The 27,719-nt window shown below is 36.5% G+C and overlaps 1 protein-coding gene across 1 annotated transcript; it reads right to left on the bottom strand.

Moving 5' to 3' along the window:
- Nucleotides 1-26,413, bottom strand: LOC123762120 (aftiphilin). The gene is given in 11 exon segments (XM_045748457.2): nt 1-393; nt 5,538-5,621; nt 11,388-11,454; nt 11,858-12,094; nt 14,679-14,924; nt 19,317-20,219; nt 20,221-20,347; nt 20,349-21,285; nt 22,462-22,622; nt 24,386-24,510; nt 26,278-26,413. Coding segments are annotated over 10 exon segments (3,027 nt in total). The 5' UTR covers nt 24,409-24,510; nt 26,278-26,413; the 3' UTR covers nt 1-151.
- Nucleotides 26,414-27,719: the final 1,306 nt, after the last annotated feature.

Genomic DNA, 27,719 nt, shown 5'->3' on the forward strand with positions numbered 1-27,719 from the left:
GAATATAAATATAATAAAGCAAAACTAAAAAAAATATAATTTTGCTTCATTAATGCGGTTACACCTAATATGATACAAATTAAAAATGATGACCCATCACATCTGCTGTAGTCTTTTTAACTCAACTGTTTTAAACATTTTAGGCCACTTCTTACTGCTCTCCTCTTATTGGAAACATGAGAACTTTACTTCGCATGAAGCCCAAGTCGGGCAAGTGTTCTACCACTTGCCGTACCTCTGGGACAAGTGATTGAAGCGGGGTGTTTGTCACACAGTCTTTTGTCAGTCCACTTCCTAAAATCTGCTGCACTAAAGGTGATGGTGTTGGGGGACTCTTGATACGGATATTAGACCCTTTTTCCCCTCCTTCACTCAGAAATTCTCGCTCTAGACCTGTTAGATGAAAGCAAAAAAGTTTCAGTAGGTATACATTCTACTACATACTGCAAGCAAATATTTATCTTCAACTCTCCATATTTAATGTTATGTACATAATCAGATGCTAATGTTACCCCTTAGTTACTTGATCTAATAGCAATATACAGTAGTGCAAACCAAATTCTGTACACAAAAAGCACACAGTACATCTACCATCTTCAGTAATATACCACATCCCACAATATTTATGAAGAGGGTTGCATTTTTGCAAAGTGTAGCAAGTAAAGAATTTCACTAATACCAAACTTATGGTCATATGGGGACAATGGGATGAGTTGAAGACTTCCAAAGGTAAATTTTGCCCATCTCTTTCTCAACAACATACCTCCCTCAACATTTATACCAAGTATTCCCACCACTTCTCAGCTAAAAACAAACATTATTATGCTGTATAAAGAAGATTCAAACACTTGCTAATGGTGTGAAGTGCCATTTGCATGAATTACACACCTTTACCTTGAAGTTTTAAAATAGATACATAAAAATTATGCACTCACGAGTAGCTCAAAATTTGCTACTGTTGTTGCATTAAATATTTTGTAAAATATTTCAAATATTTTATATTTATTATATACCTGGTACTTATATGTTCAGAGTTCATCCACCTAAATTGATTTGTTGAAGTACAAATAAGGAACCCCTTTATGGAAAATATGGCAGGCATATATGGCTTCCTTAGCAGTGGCATCACAAGTTCATTCAAGATACTGTAACACCAATACGGCTGGGTACAAAGGAACATTCAAGTGTGTTAAATCTGCTAAAGACAGAAACAGCCAGTACAGTATTGGATTTCAACCACAGGATGTGAAAGGTTAAAAAGACTCCAGAGTCATAAGACCACAGTGAGTCAACCACAAAATCAAGGGAATATTGACACAAAAATTAGCTAGCAGAGAGCATATACAATTGCATAAAGCTTTATTGTAAAGATGCTAGTCTCCAGAGACAGGTGGCACATACATATTTGGTCAAGAGAAACAATGGAGAAGCTAACGCCATCAGCAGAGTTTGACCCATCAGTGAACAGAGCAACTGTGAGAATGACAGAACAAATGTACAAGGGGTACAAGCCTTCACATTGTGGGTCAGGACTTTGTAAAAGTTTCCAAGTTGGACCCTTCACCGGGACATGGCAGAAACAATGCAAAGGAAGATGCCACAGTTATGTACCAGGAGAGAATTGAGTGGAAACAGTACCCATCAGAGGAGCAGGCAAAACACAGCACAAGTGGCAATCAGTGTTCAATAGGAATCATACGAAGTAATGAATACGACCATTATCAAGTCATATCTAAACATGGAATGAATGGACGAGAATGAGAGCAACCGAGTGTGTGCTGCTCACTCAAGTCTTTTTCGTATACGTACACTCAAAACCTGATTTTCCGTTTTTCTTCCCTAAGGCAAGTATAATGGTGGTTAAACTTTCAGTTCTGTCTGCTAGATGTCATAATGACTCTAGATATGGCAACTCCTAGGTCAGATTACTTCTGCTAATGATGCCTCATTTCACACATACAAGCCTTAGGCCTTAGCTGAAACATTGTACCTGATGGGGTCTAGAACACACAGCTATAAAAGTTACATTTATTTGGTACCCTTCAGTCTTGCTTAAGCTGTTACCTCTGAAGGAGGGAATGGCTGAAGTGTGCAGTTTCGTGCTATACTAAATTTATTAATGCAGGCTAATGGGAAAATAGTAGATCGTGCAACAAATACACTTTTAGCAACTGCGATCACACATGTGGACAATGGGCAGACAATAAATTGATGCCTTATCCTACTTTATTAAACAAGCTACTTTACTACATAATAACAAGAGTTGAATAAAGTTAAACTCAGTTGTTTAAATACTTACATATACAGTATACAATGTAAATAGCTCACTTTTCCATTGACAATTATTGCCTTCTTGCTCAATGCAATTTAATCATTATGGGTGACACAGTAGATCTACTTTTGGACAGGTGTCATAATAATAATGATAAAATAACATGCAAAGATACAGATATTATCTGAAATCTCTGCTACAACTGAAAAGAATATACACAGTATTTCTAGGTTATGCTAAAACATCAATTAGCTAATAAATGGGAGTACTTACTCAGTTGAAGCAGTCAAATGCTCCACTATTGTTAAACATTGAAGCGAGCACTGCCTCACACAGAGGGTGGGCACGATTAGATTACATACTTGCCATTCTATCACAAAGGGAGCTGTCAACACAATTACTAGCAGATTCGGTAGCTAAAATGTGTCACTGTAAGGCTTCAATCTAGCCATGAATGGGAATCCTAGATTACACCTGAGGCACTGATTATAAGCATCATAAGAAACAACTATACAACACGACATAATACTCATGTTTGACTGTTGATCAGCTCTTACACTGCAAACCTAGTGGTGGCAGTGGCAGCTGTTTTGACACTGGTGGTATAAATCAGCATTTATACACATCACATTAGTCAGGACAGTCAGCACACAACCAATTCTGGGTTTGATTCCCGCAGCAGGAGACAAACATTTGAGCTTTTTTCCTTTCACCTGATACCTTTGTTTCCTTAGCAGTAAATAATTACCCAGGAGTTGGGGAACTGTTGTGGGTTGCATCCTGGAAAAGGTCAGTAGTTGGTCTAGGGGTACATGGATAAGCCTACCAGGCTACTTGTCCCCGACAATGGAAAATCAAATGCATGCCCTAACATTGCCAACATAGAAAATGTTGGAAAGAGAAATAAACAAACTACTATGCAAACATTTACTACTATAAACAATACCACTACACCAATCACCAACACAAGACAAAATTTAGTCTTCTCAATGCCCAAAGAGAGGAAAGGGACGTAACTTGCCCAGTAGTGGAAACAAAAACCGACAGTGTCCACAGATGAAGATGAAGCAGAGCCTAAATGATCTAGACTCAAAGCCTATCAAATCGATTGGACCAGAAGTGCCATTTCCTCCTCTAATTAGAAGGGGGTCCTGAAATACCATCTCAAAAGCTCAGAAGCAGAAACTTCCACCACTAATATTGCTACACACTTATCAGAAAACTGAATATAGCAGCACAAGTTATGGTGAAATGGAGACTAGAACAAGGTCAACACCTAAACACAACTGACTACACACACCCAAGACTAAGAACAACCCAACAGGAAAACCGTTAGGAGGCAGAAAATATAGCTTTTGGAATCATTTTTTTTTTTTAGGTAATCTTGCAAACAGCATCAAGCAGCATCAAAACATCCAATAATGTTTTGCCATTTCTAATAAAATGGGAATGCTAAGCAAGAGCCCATTCCAATACTTAAGTCATCAGGAGATATAAAGTAGCATATCTCCTGTTTATATTCCCAAGCATTCTGGCAGTAGTTCACAAAATGAACCAAAGCAAATCCATAAGCTTATAACTAGCCTAAAAGACGTACATTAACCCCTGTGATGTGTTACTGTTTTTAACCGACATCCCCCATTGCACTAGATGGGGGGGGGGAAAAAAACTTCTAAAATTGTAAATGCATTCCCTGATCATAGACTAAATAATAAAATTATAAGTGGCTTACTCTGGCCATCGTAAAACCCAAAAGTCAGCCGATTCACAAACGTTCAGTCAGCATTCACCCCAAGGCAGTCTGTTCAGTTCTGCCATGGTGCAAAAGTTGCCATGAAGATATTTTTAGATACTTATTTCAGTGTCTTTGATTTGTTTTTCTCTGGTTTTCTAGTATTATTACTCAATAATATGTCATTTGAGAAATTTATATAGTAAAATATATGGAACATCAGACTGTTGAAATATACAGTATGTCACTAATATTCCTACAATATTAAATGCTGAGAACAATAAAACACACAGTTTTTGCTGTTATTACACTATATACACATCATATATAATTATCTACATTTGTATACACCATAACAAACCACTAAGTAGTTCTGGTGGGTGTGAAATGAACTCCAAGCACAGAATAGAGACCGACTATAGCAGACGTCACCAGCAGGCAATGACACCTGATGCAACAATAAGTATTACTATGCAGTACTGCTATTATCATCTGATTCCTGTCACTAAATCATGAATATGAATCATTTTCACACTTTTATTTTCTAAAGGAACATGAGGTCACATTTCATGATGTGTAGATGCACAAAAACTGCAGCTGTGTGCTGAGAATGTCTGCCTCCAGCTGTAAACATACCCAGCATTGTGTTCACTGATATCTGACCCCTTGTACATAGGCTTTATCACAATTGGGATCGTCTATGACACCAACTCAAAATATTCGCAGTTATTTATTTTGTCCATATTAATTGATGCTGTGGGCTCAAGCTGCATGGCAGTGCTGTAAACTGCAGCAGCATGAGCTGCAGCAGTTTGACAATTGTTTGTCAAACAATTGTTTGTCTGCAGCAGTTTGACAATTTGACAATATACCCATGGTCACCTCTCTCAATAATGAGGCCCATCACACCCAGGAGGGATGCCCACAATTTTTTTCCAAGATTACTAGAGGCCTGAAGAAGTAAATGTGAGCCCTGTGTATGTGCAGGACATCTTATGCGATATTCTAAATCATCCCTGTTTGACTCGCACAGTGTAGTCAGATATGCCGCAATCGTCACTGATTCGCACAGTGTAGTCAGATATGCAGCAATTGTCACTGTTTGACTCGCACAGTGGGGGTCAGTTATGCCGCAATTCTCAATGTTTGACAGGGACCCTATTTGACACATGCAGCTGAAGGGTTAAGAAAATTATAAAGAAATCAGATACAATCAAAATATTCTCTGAAAATTATGTTATATACCAGTATGTATTAAAACCATAATCTGCTTTTAACTCTGGAAACAACTGTTATAAATATTTTTATGTTTGATTTCCACATAAAGCACGAGACAGATGCAGTACAAGGACAATATGCACATTTCAAGCAAATTTGAATACATTTATCCATGCTACAATGCAAAGAACAAAAATTAACATCCCATGCAAAATAAAATGCTTAATAATGAAAATAACCAATAAGCCACCTAATCAATTAAACATGGACATCATGCAGGGACATCTTGGGTTCTCAGGCAAAAGAATTACTCACTTGCGAGCAACGCGTTAGTTGCTCCTTTACCAATACTAGTGTTCGTTAAGAGAAGGTCCAAGCCAAATAATGATGAATTATAAGCTGAAATATCCAAAAAACAAAAGCAAAAGTTACACCATTAAGTTGTAATTATTGAAGTTATCATAAACTAATCCCTTTCATTATTTAACTTAACAGAGCATCTGCATCACCAACATTATGAGGAACACTTGTGAAAATGCCTGCTGAATGGTTCTTATAACCATAAAGCAAGAGAACCAAGGTAGAAGCATTCAGTGTGCATCAGAGGTGATCCTCCATTAAAATATTGTATCAGAAATTACAGGTAAGTGAGAGGTGTGAAGAGTGCAAAAAATATAGAGTTGAGTGAAATGAAATGCCTCTTTCTGAGCCTTACCCAAGTAGTTACCTCTTAGTCTTATGCACTGGACTCACTTGGACAGAAACACTACGAGGCTTTTAAGTAACTTCAGCCCCAGGTAGTCAAGTACCCTTGCAGTCTATCTTGTCCGAACTACAAATGTGACAGGGAGCTAAGTGGAGAGAATGTCTCACAATCCAGTCTTTAGAGACTTGAAAATCACTAAGATTTGCTCAGAATCTACAGAAAACAAAAGAATCACACCATACTATTTACCTTAGCTGCCACCAGACACCTGTTGCTCTTGCTCTTGGTGTAAAATTTATACCAAGATTCAAGATTTACACCAAGATGACAAAAAAGATTCTGTACATTCCAGTACAGAATCAAGGCTAGGAAAAGGTCATCTTTCTCACTGTCACACTGAATAAATGCCATTTAAAGCAGGAAATAAAATTGGGAATGGGGAGCTTCCACACATTCACATAACACAATATTCCCTTTGGCAGGTCTTTGATATAAATTATACATATTATTATCACTAGTACCGATGCGTGTAGCATACCACAATCTGGTGGGCACAATATCCAAGTATGGCATTGGTTCGATGTTGAATCAATGTTAATTCAACTTTCATGACATTGATTTAGCATTGAATTGCCACTGCTCTTGGATATTGTGCCCACTGGGTACTTACTTTCCTCCTGTCTAATAGCCCTCCTCTTTTACCCTAATTTTTCTATCAAGTAAAAAGCCCCTCACCCACTCAAGTAGCCTCCCTTGCATGACTCCTAAATGTTAAAGATTATAAAGCAATCTTTGGTGTAGAACCATCCAAAGCTTTTACCCAAGTAGAGAAATATTCCAGACGCACATCCATCCCTTTTAAGTTTTACTGCACGGTCTTCTATAGACACTTAGCAGATCTGATGAACATGACTTGTTTGTATCTTAATTTCTTTCATTTAAGTAGTGGTATGTTTTGTTTCATTCAACTTTCTCGTCAGTTTTCCTAAGTTTTAGGAATGTCTGAGACTCCCAAGCTCCCCTCACCTCACATAAGTAGTGGTGGTCAGTGTGGGGGCTCAGGGGACAAGTACACTTCTTAGGCTTAGTAGAGCCACAAATAAGCACTGGGGTGTTGAGGCCCTGCTAGAAAATAACATTTACTGTAATTGTATTTATTTCTCCATTTTTAAATAAAATGATTGTCAATTTGCCTGCATTAATGAATGCCTGGAAAATGACAGTAAATAGCTGAATTTAGATCCCCATTCTCATAGTACCCAAGATGACACTGTGTCCAGTCCCACTGCATTGTTTCAGCTCAGGTTTATGAGTCGTTTCTGTACATCCTCACTAGACTACAATAACAGGTGATCTGATGCCAAATTAAAATGTAGAAAATTTGTTCTCTGACACATCAAATATTCCAGGTTCATAATACAGTAAATGTGTTCTTATATTCTTCTACATTTTAATTTAGCAATAACTCACCTGTTACTGGAATCATGTCACACCTAACAGACAACACCCTTCCCCTCTCCTAATTTGTCTTCAAAATATTAAATGCCTACTATATTTAATATTTCACAGTAAGTTTCTGATGATATGTTTGAAAGCACAAACACTATCAGACTTTTATTAAATCTCTCTCTCTCTCTCTCTCTCTCTCTGCATCTGTATATCAGTGTGTGCAATTACCGAGCAATAAGTTGACCAGACCACACACTAGAAGGTGAAGGGACGAAGACGTTTCGGTCCATCCTGGACCATTCTCAAGTCGATGAGAGCTATACTCATGGCATACCATCTTCCCTATAATCTGTCACACAACCTTTTGAAGCCTCTGATCATTTTGGCATCCACTTTCCCTCTTAATAAATTTATTCCATTTGTCTACAAGTCCCTCTGCAAAAGAGAACCATCATACATTTTTTCTGCACATTTGTTTTCTAAACTGATTCTATGGTCTCTTGTTCTAGATTTAAAAAATTCCTCCTTTTCATGTTGGCTCCTGTTACAACTTTGTATGTGGTGCATGCTTGCTCACGCATACCAAACATCCATGCATGGATGACTTGCGTGACAAATGCAAACATGCACACACACATACACAGAAGATAGAAGAGGCAATATAAGCAACAAATACAAATAGTGACAAGAATTGACAGAGATGATATTGGAATTTTCTAAGCCAGCAATGTCAAGAACAGGAGGCCATAGATTCAAGTTAAGGACACAATAGTGCTGAAAAATATAGGAACATTCTCTTTTGCAGAGTTGTATGACAGAACAATTTAAGTGAGGTGTTTTTCACTCTCAAAAAGCAACAACAACAACTCTTTGAACTCAAGCATGACCAAGTAATTTTCTTTTATGCCTTCTCACATCACACTAACTTTTATCATAAAAAATCTTTAGCCTTCAAAGTACAGTACAAATAAAGAATGGCTTACTCACACAGTATTTAGTACTTAAGACATTTATTAAGACAAAGATTCAACTTCTTTTATAAGTTGCAATTTCTAATCAAAGATAATTGTGACACGTTCTCTCTCTTAGCTTGGTTATTAGTTCAAGCCAGTGGACATGTTACCTGCATTTAGTGAAGCCATGATGGCAGGATATTTGTAATTAATTAACTGCAAAATAGGATGGTGTTGGAGGGGAGACTACCTTTAATGACACTGTGCAATACAAAATCACCAGGCTGGATCGGTGAAACAGTTGCATGTTGCACCACAGCACTCTCAATAATGGTTTGCTGATAAACTACAAACCACAGACCACTAGTCTCAGGTAAGGAAAGAGGTGGTGCGCAGTTGGATCCACAATGAGTCCAACATATTGTACACACAGTGGACGAATGAAGCAACAGCAGGTGCACACAAAAATGAGTTGGGCAGAGGGGGAGGAAATTCAAGAAAAAGTAACTGACAAATTAATAAAGACCGTAGACTTATAAATTTATAGAGTAAACTGCACATAACAAACAATTTCAAAATTAACAGCAGGAAGCACAATAAAAGTCAGAAGAGGACATGTGAAAGATACAGGTACTGACTGAAAAGCACGTGTGTGTGTGTGTGTGTGTAAACGGTAAGGACTTCACAGCATAAGATGCACCCTCATATTGAAGTATAACAGAAAACATAAATGTGCAGAGAAACATTGAAATATCACTCAGGGATTTAGGTAAACACAAGGCAGTAGAGCCAGGTGGAGTATTACCTTGAGTTCTGAGAGCGCATGCACATGAGCTCAGCTATCCACTATAGAATATTTTCCAGGCATCTATACAAAGTGTAAAATTAGTAGAAATTTAGAAAACAACATTGATCCAATTTACATAAAAATGTGGCAGAAGATCTGTTGAATTATAGATTAGAATCATTAATCTGAATGGTATCAAAATCACTTGAAAAAGTTATCAGATTGTGTGTGTCAAACATCTTGAAAGGAATAACATAATGACACCTCTAAAATTTGAACCTCTATACCAGATCTGCTCATCAGAGCTGCCCTCAAATTTTGTTTATTTGTCTGGAGAAAAATCCAGATTACAGTGCGAGTCATGGCAAAATCTGGTCATTAGGTAATCTCCTGCAGATAAAAAAATTTCCCATTTTTTTGCTGCTTTCTTCTGCTGTTTTATCATTTGATGAAGGTAAGGGGAGATGCCAGAAATGTTACTCTGAAAATGGTTATGAGATCATATTTCCTAAATTATTAATTTATGAAAAAATTGCCACGGGTGAAAATGTGGTTGCAGAGGGCCCCAGGTGAAAATGTGGTTGCAGGGGGGGCCACTGGTGAAAATGGGGTTGCAGGGGGGGGGGGCACGGGTGAAAATGTGGTTGCATGGGGGGGGGGGGCCACGGGTGAAAATGTGGTTGCAGGGGGGCCACGGGTGAAAGAGTTTGGAGAGTAAATTTTTCAACGTCCTTCTTAAGTGAAAAACAATGTAAGGAAATAGAGAAGATTCGTGCTAGAGTCATTGATCTCACAGTTTTGGTCACATTCAATAATATATGCCTACAGGAAAGTCTGCTACCAAAATATACTAATGCAATATATATACTGTACTTTGAAAGATAAGAGATCCAATTGACTGCCACACTTCAAAACAATCTAGAAAAAATACCGTAGGCTCAGGGTGTCAAACAGTTAATGGAATGGAATATGGACAAAGAGCATGTGATGGATTTCAAGATAAGTGGGAACATGCCACATTCAATTTATAAATTGCATATTCTACGCTGTCACTAGGGTATCGCATACTGAAATGGACTAAACCTCTGAAAACTTTTCATGAAATATGTGAGATTTAAGAAAGAATATGCTACAATGATATGGTGCCCATACCTCAAAAAATATATAGTGGTTAAACTAGAGGGGGTTGAAATACATGCTATTAAATGGCTCAATGATGTGAAAAATAAAAGCTATAATGACAGGTCTGATGCACTAAACATGCTCAAATTTAAAGATACATGTAGGAAGAGAGGTGGTATGATTACTAAGATTATCAGTATTATAGAAGTGGTTAAGAAGGAATTCTTGTAACCTGCAACATCCAGAATAAGAGGAGAAAAGTACAAAGTAAGGAAACATAGGCACACACACACAAATGGAAAATGCATTAGGAAGAGATGTGGTGGAGGCTGACTCCATACACAGTTTCAAGTGTAGATATGATAAAAGCCCGATAGGCTCAGGAATCTGTACACCTGTTGATTGACGGTTGAGAGGCGGGACCAAAGAGCCAGAGCTCAACCCCCGCAAACACAACTAGGTGAGTGCACACACACACACACACACACACACACACACACACACACACACACACACACACACACACACACACACACACACACACACACACACACACACACAGGATAAGAAAATTATATATTACAGAGTGGGGAGAACAGTGGAATGACTTCTTTGTGAAGACACTGTGTGTTAACTCTATTAGTATCTTCAAATCTATACAAGAAAGAACACCAGGAAGATTGCACATCACGAGCTTAGCATGCCTGGAGAGTGACTTTTAGCTCTCACCTTTTAACTATAACTTCACAATTACACCCACTCCCTCCTTCCCATCCACCTAAATTCCCTCCAATACTACCACACTCCCTCCTGCCAACTAATGCACACACATCCAAACATAAATGCATTTTTACCCATCAACACACTATCTACTATACCACCTACCCACAATTCTACCATGTAAGTGTCCACTGTATTTTCATACCACATCTCATGAAAAAGGTAAATTTCTGTAAAAAATGTTACACATTTATAGCCAGCACATTCTGTTCCTTAACAACTTAACTTCTCTGTTTCTGAATTATTCCACTTTAGAGGAGCGCTCAATTGAAATGACCAGTCTGTTGCATTAGCATGCAGTGTTACAAAATATGAAGTCTGAGTTGAGTCACACTGTATTGTACTAACATTGAAAAAACTTATCTTACCTGGAACTTCCAAGGGATTAGTGAGACCACTGGATGTCCAGTCAAACTTTGCTGGGGGAATCTGTTCCTGGAAATTAATAACCCATTTTTAAAGATATAATTTTCTAGATACAGTACTTCAATCCTATCCAAACATGACATTACCAATGTTCTTTTATTTCCCTTACATATTTTTATGTCATGTTGCATAATCTGATACAGTATATTTGTTATATTGCATATGTATATGTTTAATTTTGTTACTATTTACAGTACACATATACATCATATATATTATTTTATATATTATCTATCTTTGTTATTACACACAGTTGTAGAAACAGGTGTGAGAGGTTTCAAGGAATTACAATTACAGATTGTAATTGTAATTGGATGACTAAAAGTCATCCCATGCATGTGTAGTATTACTTGCTATCCTGTGCATAAAACAAAACAATTATAATTGTGGAACTGGTTTCCACATACCTTACCTCTGAGCTGCCATCTTTTGTAGATGGCACTTGAATCTGCTCTTCCTTTTTCAACTGCTGCTGAGAGCTGACATCAGTAATAGTAGTACTAGTAGGTGTTGGCTCTCTGTTACTACATCCACTGAGGGCAACAGCAGCTCCTCCACTGCCTTCTGTTGACTTTGCTGGAGTCAAAGGTGAGAAGCTGAGTGTTTGGGCAAATAGAGGAACAGATGAACTCCATTTCTGGCCAAAAAGCTGCAGGAAGATAATTGATTAAAAACTTAATTATGAGCACCCATTATGTTCAGTAAACAAACAAATCAAAATAAATGCTATTTACTAAAGTCACAATGATTGCAGTATGTGGGGTTACGTTTTAGAAGGATGTACAAGACAGGTGCACACAAAAAAGTAAGAATAAGGAGGAAGAAGGGACTAGAGTTAGCGAGTCATTTTAATTACCATAGTGTTATTACAGTAGATCTTCCCTATAATCTTTTTCATACGATATTTTGAAGCTCCTGATGATTTTGACATCCACTACCTTCTTATTTAATTTATCCCATCTGTCTATAACGCCATTCATGAGAAGGAATTTTCTTAAGTTTTCTCACTACATTTGTTTTCTTAGCATGAATCTATAGTACTGTAAGGCCACTTGTTCTTGAAATTGCAGATCTCCAAAAATTCTTCTTTACCAAATTTCCAGATTCCTCTCCTGATTATGTATGTGGTGATCATATTGCCAATTTCCCCATTAGTTTTGACATATTTAACACAAACAGCCCCCTCATAGCTCTTGGTTTTTTAGGTCTGGGAGCCATTTAGTACATCCTCATACCTTTTCTAAGTTAATACTATGCTTTTTGAGGTATAAACACCATATAACTGCTGCATTTATTGCTCTAGGTCTCATGTATGCATGCATGCATTAGCATCTCTCTACATAATTCTTAAGGTAAATGGCCCCCCTTTTCCCTTATTCTGCATTTCATTATGTGGAATTTATCAACACTGAATTCCATTTGTCCTTTGTTGTTCCATGCACAAATTTTTCTAGATCATTTTGAGGTGCATAACAAGTCTCTATGCCAGTAGATGACTAGCATAGATTCACTATGGCGAATTCACATAATTCACACAATTTGAGTGCATGGGGGAATTGTGTGAAGCCCCGGTTAGGCTACAGTAGAAGCCTCGGGATCGTCATGAGGGCAGTAGCATTCCAGGTTGCAATTCTTTTACCATGTCATGGTACAGTTGACCAAAGCGTGCCTGGGAACACTCGGTGCATAGGTTTGAATCCTCATCAAAGCCCTTGTGGATTTGTTCATTTGATATATCACATTGTGATTTTTGTGTGAACAGTACTATGTTTACTCTTAAATATTCCAACAATTTACTGTACCATAGTTTAATCACATTCTTTAGTAATATGGGTTTCACACAAATCAGTGAAAGTGATCTGTAATTTGGTGCGTGTCCTTACCTCAGTCTTTATAAATTTCATCTCTGCAAGATTTCCTGTTTGAAAATTTGCCTGAAAGTTATTCTGTAGTAGGAAGTTATACTCATGAGAGCATTCTTTTAGTACACAAACTGCAACTCTATTGCGTTCAACTACAGTACTTGGTTATGCCTAAATACACGAGTATTTTTTTACATCATTTCTAGATGCATCAAGGTGCTCTAAGTTATGCACCTAAGTCTACACTCTCTCTGATGCTGAGAAATTCACATTTTGCATGAAAATACTTTGAAACTTAATATTTTGAACTTTGCACATTTCCTTCCCTGCCTCTGTGAGTCAAATACCCCTTCTCAATCCCTAATTTTATCCTTTACATGAAATTTACTTTTAATGAATTATTAGAATAATTTTGGGTTAAGAATAGGTTGGGTTACATTTTGCATTAGTCCCTTATCTCTTTTTAAAGTTTGCTTTCTTGCTACAGTACCGTGTACTGTAGTCATTTCAAGCTTGTTTTCATTTTTGATCTGTTGGCTGGGCTTCCTCTAATGCTTTGAAGTCGGTAGATATTTTGTCCAAATTTGATGATCTTGAGATAAACTACCCATCACCTTGAGTAAAAACACTATTGTTTATGCAAATGCACTCCAAAAATGATTCAAATTACTAAATAATTGAATCCACATAGGAAAGAAAATACCTGTTATAGATCATAAAAATGCTCTTTCAACAATTGTTTTTAGTAAAGCTCAGAAGCAAAAGCAGCTTAGGCCCCCCCCCCCATATGTTTTATAATAATCAAACAACACAAATTTTAATCCGAAACAATATTGTTATTATAAACGAAACAACATTTATGAATACAATCAATATTCTGAACACTGTATTATATTTTCTTATTCATGAACACACTAATTTTAAAAATTAAAATAGACCAATTTAGTGAGACAATGAACTTCATCCAACTGACACATCAACTTGGAAAAGCAGGTGAACTGTTATAAAGCATCAGAAATGTGTAAAACTGTTATCCCTGTCTTCCTTAACATAGAAGGATAGGTAGTTTCTTGAGAAGCTTGCAGCACCTAAGCCATCCATATACAGTATAGTATGCAGAAATAAACAATTTGTAAAAAATTGCCAAATACAGTACCTGTAATGATAAATGCATATTTACTCTCAATACCATAACATGGTTACATTCTTTTTGTATTACATTTACAAAAATAAATTTAGTTTGTAATTTGTTATAAACAAAAATTGGTATTGATAACTGCATTAAAAATACTGTACAATTATTGTCTTTCCCCCAGCTACCTGCTGTTAGGATGCACAACAAAACAATGGGGGTGCCAAGAGGGTGTTTACCGTGATCAGTGCTGCCTTACTCACAATGTTGCGAGCGTCAACGTTGACTGAGGACAGGAAGAAGTTGTGAGCTTGAGTGTTGCCCCAAGTTAGTGTGAGAGCCGCACTAGCCTCCAGATTCTCAAGTTGCCGCCACACAAATGCGTCACTCTCAACAGCCTGGTGAAGCGTTGGCACTGGCTGCTCTTCCTGCAAGCTGAATGCTGTTTTGCCCTTTGGGATCCATTTTAAAACTAAACTTTCCAGCTAGAAAAAATGACAAAAAATACAAAATGACATTTTGTATATAAAAAACTTGTTAAATTTCCCTTCCTCCTACTCATACGTGTACAAGAAATATCCTGACTTGTCTCCTTGTTTATTTGAAGAATGAGGGAAGAAGAGGGATGTTGAAAGATTAGACACAGTAAGAAAAAACAACCAAGACACAGATAATGAGGACAATTTTGCCAGTGTAAACTAAATCTGATGTAGAGAATAAGCCTGGACAAAAAGTGTATATGCTGATGAAGTGTGTGAGGGCAAATCACGTTGGAGAAAATCTGTGAAAGCTAAGCAAGGGGTGAAAACTTTGTAGACTAACAGAGGGAAGAGACATGTGCAAACTTGGAAAGGTATTAAATCAATGTAGGCTGGGAAGGGGTGAAATTTACTTAGGCTAGGGAAGGGCAGTGGTGCAGTACTGCTGGAGCTCACTGGAGCAGTGCTCCGGCACCTCTGCAAGTGGATGATGGAATGGGGGAAAGGGAGATGGCTTGTGGGTGATGGTTGATCGTGGCAGGAAAATATTAGTATTACATCATTAATAAGTTAATAATGTTACGACATGTCTTCATTTTTTTTAAAGATTCAATATTTAAATTTGTATAGATATAAAAAGTAAACAGGCTAAATTGTACTGGTACGAATCTGGAAACATAATACCTGACGCACGTGAATGCTTCCTGTCCATTTATGCGAGACAACAGTATAAGACAAAGTTGGCAATTTACTGCTTTGGATACAAATATTCAGCGAAAATGTTCGTGACTTTAGCAGTAGTTCATTAGACAAGTATTCTTTATTTATACAATAGTATATTTTAGTATTAAATAATAGGCAGGTAAAACAACATAACTGTTCCACACAACTTTACATAATATAGTGCTTTTTGGGGTGGTTCTAGCGTTGTGTGAAATACTGAGTTGGCAACTCTGCTTCTGTGTTTCAGTTGCATTAGTAAAGTGGTGGCTGGTGGTCCATGGATTTATCTCTATCACAGAAGCATTTTTGAGACTACAGTATGTGGAGGATCATGGATGCCACATTCCCCAAGACTTACACCAATTACTGAGCTGTTTACAAGTTATTCCTATTAGTACTGCTGAGTGTGAGAGGGGATTCAGTCACATGAACCTGATAATAAGAACAACACACTCAAGAATTCTCATGAATCATGTATCAGCACTTATGTTTGTTAAACTACCTGGACCTCCTCTAGTTCAGTGGAATCCTGAGCCATATGCCACATCATGGCTGCGGTACCAATCGGCAGATGACACCAGGACAAGAGTTGCTCCAGACCCGAAAACATCTCACACCTGACCCTTTGTAGAAACTTTTGTGGAATTTCTCAAAGGTTGTATTTTGTGAGCACTAAGTGTTTTAACTTCTTAAATTGATAAATACATGATTGATGTTTTTTCTTTAATTGTTTGATAATTATATTTTATGATAATTATTGAGTACAAACACAAAATACTTAATCATGTGACATATATAGAAACAGGATAGGAAATGACTGGTTTTTGTTAGGCCCTGCCAGAACTCCAGCATCTATAAAATTGGAATTGGATCCCTGGGGGAAGGGGTGAAATCTACTTATATCAGGGGAGTGGTGAAATCTATTTAGGCTAGGGAAGGGGTGATGTTTAGGCTAGGCGCAGGGTTGAAATTTGTTGAAGGCTAGACAGGGTGATGTTCAGGGTGATGTATGTTAGGGAGGGTTGCAGGGATAGTAGACGTCCTAGAACCCATTTAAAATATACTCAAGGCAATGACAGTGCAAACTAATTTACTACACTATACATTCTACTATGGTATTTTGTATAATCAAATATTATACAATAAAAGAATCCAAATACATTTTGGAATCCCGGGAGCAGAAGATGCATTCCACAAGTAGTCACTCAAAATTGTCATCCCTCAGACAAAACATACTCTTACAATTCATTAATGAATACTGTACATATGATACAGTACAGTACTGTAGTATCAAAATTACTATTAGTCCAGGCTTGATGTTCTTTGCCAAGATTAATATACCTTTGTGATTTACAATACTGTACTACAATGATGTGCCAAGTCATACATTTGTGCAGAGAATAAGGCACAGTAATGTACTTGAAACAAATACCCCAACCCACCCCATATGAAAGTGACAATGTTTCAACCCATCCTGGACTTGATAAGGGTCCAGGTTGCACTGAAATGCTACCACTTTCATTTTGTGTGTTGGGGTCGGGTTAATTAATTAATTCATAAATTAGTGGGTTACTTATTCATAAATTAGTATTTCTTAGCCAGAAAGAATACTTCCAACTTCTTTCTTTATAATAAAACAATTGGTTAAATAAAGCACAGTACTGACAATGTACAGAAACACCAAGTTAAAATAAAACCTTACTAAAGATGGCAAAAATATCAGCTTTAAGATTAGCAAATAAGATACCTATAACCTATAACCTTGTCACTAGTACCTGCAGCCAACTTGATAATTTTAAGAGAAAAATAAATTATATGGGCTTATTTTGTATACCACTACTGTATCTTGGCAAACTTAGATTTTTCATTAATGGTAGTACAGTATAGTGAATTTTATACTGTATACAAATCTTTTTTTTTAATATACAGGTACAGTATATAGAGGGTACTGGAGCACAAGCATTCCTACTTGTTTGCAGACTAAGAGCTTTCCATACTAGAGTTCATTTAAAAGTCTTTCCGTATGTTTTTTTTCCAGAACATTGAGCCACCAATTATTTCATATCCACATTTTGAGTTACTTTTAGGAGAACAGGGGGAAAAATTAGAGGAACAGAGGCACATCATATCACCTTACCCAGGATTCTAACTAGGGACTTCTCACTTGCTAGGCAAGTGTGCTATCCACTACACCACAGAAGTACTATTACTGTAAAACTATACAAGCTATTTCCTGTTCCCAGTGGGAAAAAAAATTTCCCTTTACACAGGAAAGATAACAAAAACAGAGATGATAGAATAATAAAAAAACTGTGGTTATTGTTACTTGTTGCCACACAATGCCACTGTAATCTAATATTCTCAGGTTTTGAAGCATACAACACACTAGACAGCACTGTAATCCAACACAATACTGTACTACTTAGCCTAAGTAACATAATTTAGAACTTCTATGATATTAATCTAGAACTTCAAGGCCAGCAACACTACAATGTATCTATGCATATTAACCAAAAAGTATGTGAAATTTAACCAATATTCATAGGGATACTAAAATATTCATCCACCCTCCATGGTATTCTAACAGTGGAAGGGTTTTCTTATTTTAAAATAGGCAACAATTACCAGAACAGTATATACAGTAGAGTATTTTGAACCCCATTTCAAAAGCAGCCAGTAATAGCAAATATTGGATAGAGACTTATCATTATTCTTCAAATATCATGTTTTCACCAAATCTTTTTTTTCAATCTTAGCAAAACTTTATCAAAGTCAATTCAAAGAAGCAAAATGATCTAGGGCTAAGATAATTTGAAGAAACTGAAAGATACTTTGGTATTTGCATAATTTACAATATACAGTATATACATAAAAAAATCAAACTGCATTTGTCAAATACAATATGCTAGAGCTGCTGCTGTACAAGTCTAACAAATTAATAAAAAAAAATCTAGCTAAGTAGTATTTTAACATAAAAATTAAGCATCAAGTGTGGTAAAAATGTCCTTTTCTGGGCATAGCCTTGGTATTTTCCCTAAGCTTATGGACAGACTACAAACTTCTGAAACATAAGCACAAGCTCCAAGAATTGGACAAACAAGTCCATGGGAAAAGTGAACACATGACTGCTCAACAACTGGGCACCGCAGAAGCCTCTTGGTGCCATAACAAGAGTACCATTTTTTATGCTAATTATCCTGCTGTCAAAGAACTGTTTTCATAGTTCGGCACATCTCACATGCCCGCATATTCCCCACGTACTCCTTTCGCTGTGGGAAAGGAACAAGAGTTTGTCCCCATAGGCTAGGGATTCTCATTAGTGCCTGACATGGCTAAACTGTTAAGTAATGACCAGTGTTCAGTAATTTTCTGGACAGAGAGGGCTGTCCAGAAAAGATAAATTTAAATTAAATAAATTGTAGATTACATAGCAGATAATAATATACCCCATAACCGGTTGGGGGATTTAAAATTTGTTTCCAAATCACAAAATAGGTTCAAAGGCTGACTTAAAATGGGTAGAACAATGATAAAAGGAAAAACAAGTTAAACAGAAGAGCATCTTCATTTTATCAATTTATGTCTCTCTCTGATTGATATCAAATAAATGATAGCATACCTGTATATTTAAAAAAAAATTATAAAGAAAATCAACTTTAGAACTACAGTACATACCTTTCTTAAAACTGGACTACTGCTGCATGAAGTGCCAAAGTAGTTCTCCTTCCACGAGGTACTGAAGTCTCCCATGCTTGGCTCTCTCTCTCCGCCAACCCGAGTAAAATTACCAAAGTCTCTTGCATCTTCAGGGCTACTAAAATCACCAAAATCATCCTCTAGACCATACTTTTGTCCACATGTCAAATTTACAGAAGCACTCTGGGTTTCATGCACAGCAAAATCACCAAACTCATCACCAATATCTGCACTATCGAAGTCACCAAATTCACTGTCAATAATTGCTGTAGAAGCATTAAAATCTCCAAATTCATCTTCTACATTTACACTCTTTGTATTAATATCACAAAATGTGCCAACATCTTCAGGAGCTGGTTGAACCATTTCCCCCGTTCCAAATGTGCCACTCTCAACCTGCGCCCTTAGATCAGCAAAATCAAGGTCATCATCATCATTCGCTTTACTGAAGTCTCCAAAGTCTGATTCACTTTGACTATCGACCATATTAAAATCTCCAAAATCATCTGAACAATGTTCCTCTAACACTGCAATATCATTACTTTTCATTCTGTATGATTTATTGCACTGGATCTCACCATTTTCTTCTTTTGTCGTTCTATTTTCTGTTCTCACTTCACTACTAAAATTATCACCAGAATTACAGGCACTTATGTAAGACTTAGAACCGGAATAATTTTCTGCATTATTTTTTTCTCCACTTAAGTGTGTACAGTTAATACATTCATTATCTGTCCCATGATCACAACCTATTACCTTTAGTTCACATTTTTCTTCCAATTCATTTTCCCAATGTGTATCAGCACTTTCAAAAGTGCCAATTACCTTTATATATTGATTTTCTTGCACATTTCCAGCATTTTTAACATGCATAAACTCATCTCTTGATTTTTTCAGACACATCAGAGGAACAAACACTGGCAATTTCATCTTTCTGATTTAAAATTACTGTACTAGTATTTTCAGTTTGTAAAGTAGTAGTACTTAGAGCTTCACTTCCCACGTTCAGCCCTTTCATCCTGAGTTCTGGAAACTTGTGAACTATATTCATTACACATTTTTATACATGTAGACACACTTTCATTGATAACACAGTGTGTCTTACTAGAACTACCTGAATGTAAATCATCTTCTGCTGAACAACCTCTGTTTTCATCTATATTATTAGCTTTACTTGTAATATTAATGGTATTAACACTGCTAACAGTTGACACATTTTCTTGCCTGCTTAATGAGGAACTTTCCCTATTTTTTACCAAATCTTCTGAGGTGAGATTTTCTCTGTTGTATGGTACTGGTGAACTTTTATTATACCTTTCATTTTCTGTAGATGACAATTCTCCATTAATAATTTCTGATACCTTATTAGATGTAAAATTCCCAAACTCATCATTATCAGCTGAAACATTATCAGCCGAAAGAATTGAAGAAAACCTGGAGAATTCATCTTCTACAGTCGCACTATTTGCCACATAATCTAGAGGTGGGGGAGTACCTATCATGGAAAAACTGTTCCTAGATGATCTCCTGCCAACACTTTCAGGGTACTCATGCACCGTGGAGTATGTTTGACTAGAGCTGCTGCCATGACCTTGACCTGTGTGTTCTGGTTCATGAATTCTTGGAGGTTCACTGGCAATGGAGTTGAAAGCCTGAAAATTTGTAAAGTCATCTCCATCATCACTCTTCACCGTATCTATTGATTCGTCATTACCCTTAAAAACACCAGTAACAGAATTTGAGAAATCCCCAAATGAGTGATCATCCACTTGAGGCTGTGGAGAGAATTCGTTTGGATGGTTTGAACTGCCCACTCCTGAATCTTGACTGATATTATCATCCCTAACTCCTTCTAAGAATGAAGGTAAAATGTGTCCTGTTCCATGTCCTGCTGGTGCTAATTTGGAAGGGCTGGTGTCTGGGGTGGGAGGCAGCTTATCAGATAGGCCTGAAATTAATTTAAAAAAATTAGGTCACTTAAATATGACATTTAACTATTAATAACAATAAACCACAGTTTTCTATATTTTGAATATTTAACAAAGTATCTGCAAGTGCCGTGATATTGGGCAGTATGCATGAGAAACTAGAGCCCAGCTTTGGTACCATGACAAGAAAATTGTATTAAAGTAATACAAAATATGATGTTGCACAAAGCCAATCCTTGCTCTGGCTAAGACTTAAACTGCAATGATTCAATTGGACAAGTGTGACTAAGGAAGATATCCTAGTCTTATACAAACTATGATAATGTGACATTATAAACAATAATAATAATAAATATAATAATAATAATAAAATTATTATTATTTAGTTTCATTATTATTAACTGCAAACTTATTATTATAAGTTTGTTGTTAATGTGAACACCAAGGAATTTCCCATCTACTTTGCTAACAACTTCAGTATTGTTAATTCTTAGTTCAATTCACTTGGCTTATTTGTTTCCCAAACAATATTTAGTGTGTTTTTCAATGTTAAGGGTGAGTTTGTTAGTACTGTACTCAGCCACAAATGGACTCTTACAGTTAAATATTCATTATGAGTTAAAATGAGTAGGGTTAGCATTTGTGAAAATTAAGGTTTTATCATCAGAATTAGTTTCAGCCATATTATGATATTTGGCAGATCACTGATGTAAATTAGAAAGAGGAATGTACCAAGTATACTATCCTGTAGAACACCGATGTTAATTGGCAGTGTGGGAGTAGTAGTATCATTCACAGAAACATATCGATTCCTATCACTAAGGTGAGATAGAAAGTATTGAAGGGTGTGACCCCTGATTCCATAGTGGTTCAGTTTCAATTAAGAAGATTACTATGGTTAACCATGTCCAAAAACATTATGCAGATCAACAAATAGACCTATAGGATACTGATTTTTGTCAAAAGTTATACAGTCATAATAGCAATAGTTATACTGTACATTATAAAAATTATCTTCAAAGGAGAGAGAATAATTCTGCGTGAAAATCGTACATGTCTCCCATTTTTTCCTAGTCTACAATACTAGTACTGTATTACATCACAAGCCTCATTTGAAATGTGAATTTTATGTAATCTCAATAGGCTAGTGTACTGTTCAAGTAAAAGCATCCTAAAATTATAGAACATTTACTAACCGGTAATATCAAAGGAGGCATTATGAGTCGAGAAGCTCCCAAATTCATCATCATAATCCTCCTCTCCTGGGCAAGCCACAGTTGGGAGTGAGTCTAGAGGAGGTGGAGATGACGACAACCTGGGGGGAATCATCTGAAAGGCCATATCATCATCCCACAATCTGAAATAACAAATATAAAAAATATATAATGTCATTCATCCTTGAGTATGGCAATACTGTACTGCTACAAAATTATTCATTACATACAAAACAATAATAGCTTTGTTACCTAACAATTACTATTAGATGAAATAAAATACATTTGTACATACTTCTAAATGATTTTGATGAACTGTACAGTACACATGGTACCAGATAATCTCAAGATACTACTGTATATATACAATGCAAATCGACATCAAAATGCATTAATATTGTATATGAAAGACAAGGCTACTGTACCCAAATATTTTTAATATGTCTCTGTTCCTTCTTGTTCAGAGATTGTGAAGGTGAGTTCCCTAGACCTGTGTCAATTGACAATTCTGATACTAGTCTAATTGCAAACCTGTCGAATTTGCAAGATTTTTCTGTGTGCTTCATGATATGCGAATTCCTTGCTGGTGTGATATGTGGGTGTTATGTAGTAGGGAAATTGAGGACGTAGACCATCCCCTCCATTTCTGAGAATGGGAAGGCAAGCCGCAGATGGATGACAGATGACCGACGGATGAGGGTGATTAATCGTGCAACCTGGGTGAGGTTTCCAGTTACCCCTCCCTCTCTTCATGCAAGATAATGTTAGGGTTTACTAATGTTTTTATTGACTAGCACTTGGACCCGTCTTACTAGTTTAAACAGTCGTATGTTGTACTGAGTAAACTCCTATTCTTTCTAGTGTAAGGATTCGTATTTATGTGATTAGGATATAAATTGCTGGTGGATATGTGGGCCTGTGAGCCGCTCCAAGCAACAGCCTAGTGGACCAAACTCTCACAAGTCTGGCCTCGAGTCGGGCTTGGGGAGTAGAAGAACTCTCAGAACCCCATCAAGCAGGTATAGCAACTGTGTGCTCAGTGGTGATAACTTATTACACCTACTGTAATGCCAATAATATTTATGTACAGTACTGTACTTTATTATTCTATTTTATAATTGTTTCTCATTTATGTTCTGATTTTAAGTGTCTCTGACATGCTTTTATTACCCTTACTACTGCAGGTGTTTTTCAATCCAAGGAAAAGGTGTATTTGATTGTCTTCTTTGGGAAAATCATTTATGACCTTAAGGACTATAGATGTGAGCATATTTTGCCTCCCCTTAGAGGGACAACTGAATACACATTATTTTGTGTCTGTGTACACTAGGTCTGCAATGTCATACCCTTGCATTTTCATGCAATTAATTATCTTGTACAAATAAGTCATGTTAAATAACAGACTACAGTACTGTACATTAAAATTTGGTAAAGTTGCACCATATGTTTGACTATAAGAACCGGTCGAGCCGGTCTGCCGAGTGGACAGCATGCTGGACTTGTGATCCTGTGGTCCTGGGTTCAATCCCAGGCGCCGGCGAGAAACAATGGGCAGAGTTCTTTCACCCTATGCCCTTGTTACCTAGCAGTAAAATAGGTACCTGGGTGTTAATCAGCTGTCACGGGCTGCTTCCTGGGGATGGAGGCCTGGTCGAGGACCAGGCCACGGGGACACTAAAAAAAAAGCCCCGAAATCATCTCAAGATAACCTCTCAAGATAATATTGAGGTAATAAGAATCTTAAATCTGAAGTATCAGAAAGTCACAATGGGTTTAGCTTCAGCCATTTCTGATTTTGAATGCCCAGCTGAATACAAAAAAAATCTACATTACAAACAAAACAAATTAATAACTACATACCACAGAACCAAACAACACTAATTTACAGAAACAAAAATCAGCTTACATCACTTGTGGCAAGTAAGCCATTTCTCTGGAAATGCCTCATAGATGGGGTTCACCTTAAACTGAAATTACACATGCAGTGATAATTCCTTCTTCTTTGTGGAAATCACGAGCTATGTTGTCCATCTGGTCATGCACACAAAACTTTTAAAATAAAAACACATTTAAAAATACCAGTACTGTACATTTATATCTAAAAACAAAAAATGTTTAACAAGTTATAGTGATAAATTATGAAATACACTGAATTCCATTGCAGAATAAACACTATACAGTACTGCACAGTTGAAAAATATACGCTGAAGATGCATATTTGAATTTTCATGCATTTAAAAATATGATGTGGCTATCAGAGATGTGGATACAACTCACCCTATCATGAAATAACCATAACAATGTATGCTCTTGTTGCATAAATATATTACCTTTGAAAAACATTGGCTGGACCCAAAAACATCTATGATGTTATTGGTTCCAAGAATAGTAAATATTAACTGTAAGCCTGGATGTTACAAGGGAAGAACAGGCTATTGTGGCTAGAGTGAGACTTGGATATGAAAATACCTGGAAATACAGTGACAGCAATGACCCTTAATACACAATGTAAACTATGTGGGTAACCTTCCTCTGACACACAATGTAAACTATGTAGGTAACCTTCCTCTCACACACAATGTAAACTATGTGGGTAACCTTCCTCTCACACAATGTAAGCTATGTTGGTAACCTTCCTCTGACACACAATGTAAACTATGTGGGTAACCTTCCTCTCACACAATGTAAACATGTGGGTAACCTTCCTCTCACTACCACACTATTATTATTTAATTGAACATCTACCTACAGATTTCTCTAAGCAATAACAGCTTCCTCTCAACTGCAACCATTTCTTCTAAGTTCTGGACTGTAATTATTTATGAAAAAGATACTGTATATAAAATTTTGCCTTAAACAGATGACGTTGTATCAGCCAATGTATTAGGCTATACTGTACTTTTTTTTCAATGTGATTCAAAATTTACTATACTTGTAAGACTGTACTGCCTGAAGTGCTATGCATGTTAGTAGCTTTGCTAGAATGTAAAAACATCAATGCTATGTACTCTCATAAACCCAATGTACCATCTTGTATATAAATAAATACAAAAACGTGGCTAAAGTATGTTGACCAGACCACACACTTAGAAGGTGAAGGGACGACAACGTTTCGGTCCATCCTGGACCGAAATGGTCAAATACAAAAATAAATACTGCCAGATCACTTCACAATAGCAAAGACCTTCAGACATTAAGCCCTAATTGTAAACTTTAATTATACGAATGACCCTACAAGTAACATTGCCAATTATATCTATCTAAAACTTCCTTCTTTTTTCTTTTTATTAACAAGCTTAGGTATACACAGCAATGTGCTGCTACCCTATTCTATATGAAAGATTACAGTGTAGATCAAAATGTAGCTGTAAGTTCATCTAATAATACCAGCCTCAATACAAACACCAACCAACTTTGACTAAACAACTATAATTTCATCTATCATATGTTATCCTATGCGAGTGAGTCCAATATATTATGCCTTTTAATGGAAGCAAAACAAAAAACATTATTTTGCCCCGGCATACTTGATAAAGCCTCAACTTAGCTCCAGGGAAGAAAATACAGCAACTAGTTGTGAAAATAATGTTCTGGCCACATATTATAATTTATGATATTATAACCACTTCGAAATATAATGGGAAAATGATGTAAAAAGAAGTATTATCAGATTATTGACAAACTAATTTTCTTGTATATCAAATTTATTTTACATAGCAATTATTCAGCAAGACAACCAATTGCTGACGCATATTAAACATACTCTTATTTCAAGGTCAACACAAAAGACTAACATACCGAAGTGAAAAAAAATTATAGAACTTCAAACAATGTTGCTGTCAGTCTCCTCTTGCCAGCTGTTTTCTCTGTGGTCCGTTCCTCGTTCCTCGTATACCGGAATGAATGACGGGGTGTGGAAACTTCTCTTGTGTACATATATCTATATTCTGCTTTTACTTCATTTGCCTACGTCAAATATGTGTTTAAAGTTTCACCACATGTAATATAATATATGCGGCTGTGTTCTCATGTCCCTAAAATAATGCCATGGGGTATTACAGTCGAATACCAAAATATGACTCAGACACTTCTATCATTAATTTTTCTTAAATTTAAAAAAAATATAAAGTAAAAAAATAATGTTAAACATATTGCCACTAATAGAAAATGTGATTAAAAATATATATTTATGCTCGGGAACGCAATAGTATGAAACGCAGCCAAGCAAAGCTGAAATTTTAAGTTATACCAAGAGGTGTAACCCGCTTCTCGGTGTATATACTACATTATTGTCCTAGAATATACTCAGGACTAAAATATTGTTGTGACCTTAATCCTACAGAGGTTGATATAATAATATATAAACGTAATCTAGCTCTGTAATCTCTCAAATAGGGCAGGTGCGCAGTGTTATGTATCTAATCTTGTTAATACAAACCTGTAAATTACTTCATACACTCAGGAATATTGGACGATATTCTTGTGCTGTACCCAGATTTTGCTAGTGGAGGCTAATAGATCAACTCTACATTTCATGTTCTCTAGTCATAGTTGATTTGTTTTTGTTTTTTTATAGAGGTTGGTATTTTCTCGCCTGACTCCATGTATGACTACCGTATGACTAACCGTCCTGTGAGATGGGAATATTAATTCAATTTCTTTCTTTGTTATGTACCCCATACTCATCCGGTGGGCGGTGGTGTAAAGGGTTACAGAGGCACATAATCGGTTCAGGAACTGAACTCCCTATTTCGTTTAGCTAAGCAAATAACAATCTTTTGACACTAGTAGTACTTTGATGGGTGGGAATATACTTATAGCTAGTTTTTTAGTCAGAGTTTATTTGTTTTTGTATTGAGGCAAGTATTTGCTCCCGTGACTCCATGTATGACTAACCATCTTGTGAGATGGAATATTAGATGAACTTATAGCTAGTTTTTTATCTACGCTGTGTAATCTTTTATAGAATAGCGTACGTACGCAGCAGCACATTGCTGCGTATACCTAAGTTTGTTAATTAAAATAAGTCAAGAATTGGATATAAAGAATTGACATCGAAGCAATTCTCACCTCTCTTTACTTTCAGCACTTTTGATAATTACGCCTTAAGGGTGCGAGGGAGATAATTTAGCATGTAATAATAACAACCACAACTTAAGGAGATACCCAAAGGTTATCTGGGCCTAGCAACTCTCTGTGGATGAATAGACAGGAACGATGGACATTTTAATATTATAATT

Source organism: Procambarus clarkii, chromosome 34 (genome assembly GCF_040958095.1).
Source record: "Procambarus clarkii isolate CNS0578487 chromosome 34, FALCON_Pclarkii_2.0, whole genome shotgun sequence".
Classification (NCBI taxonomy): domain Eukaryota; kingdom Metazoa; phylum Arthropoda; class Malacostraca; order Decapoda; family Cambaridae; genus Procambarus; species Procambarus clarkii.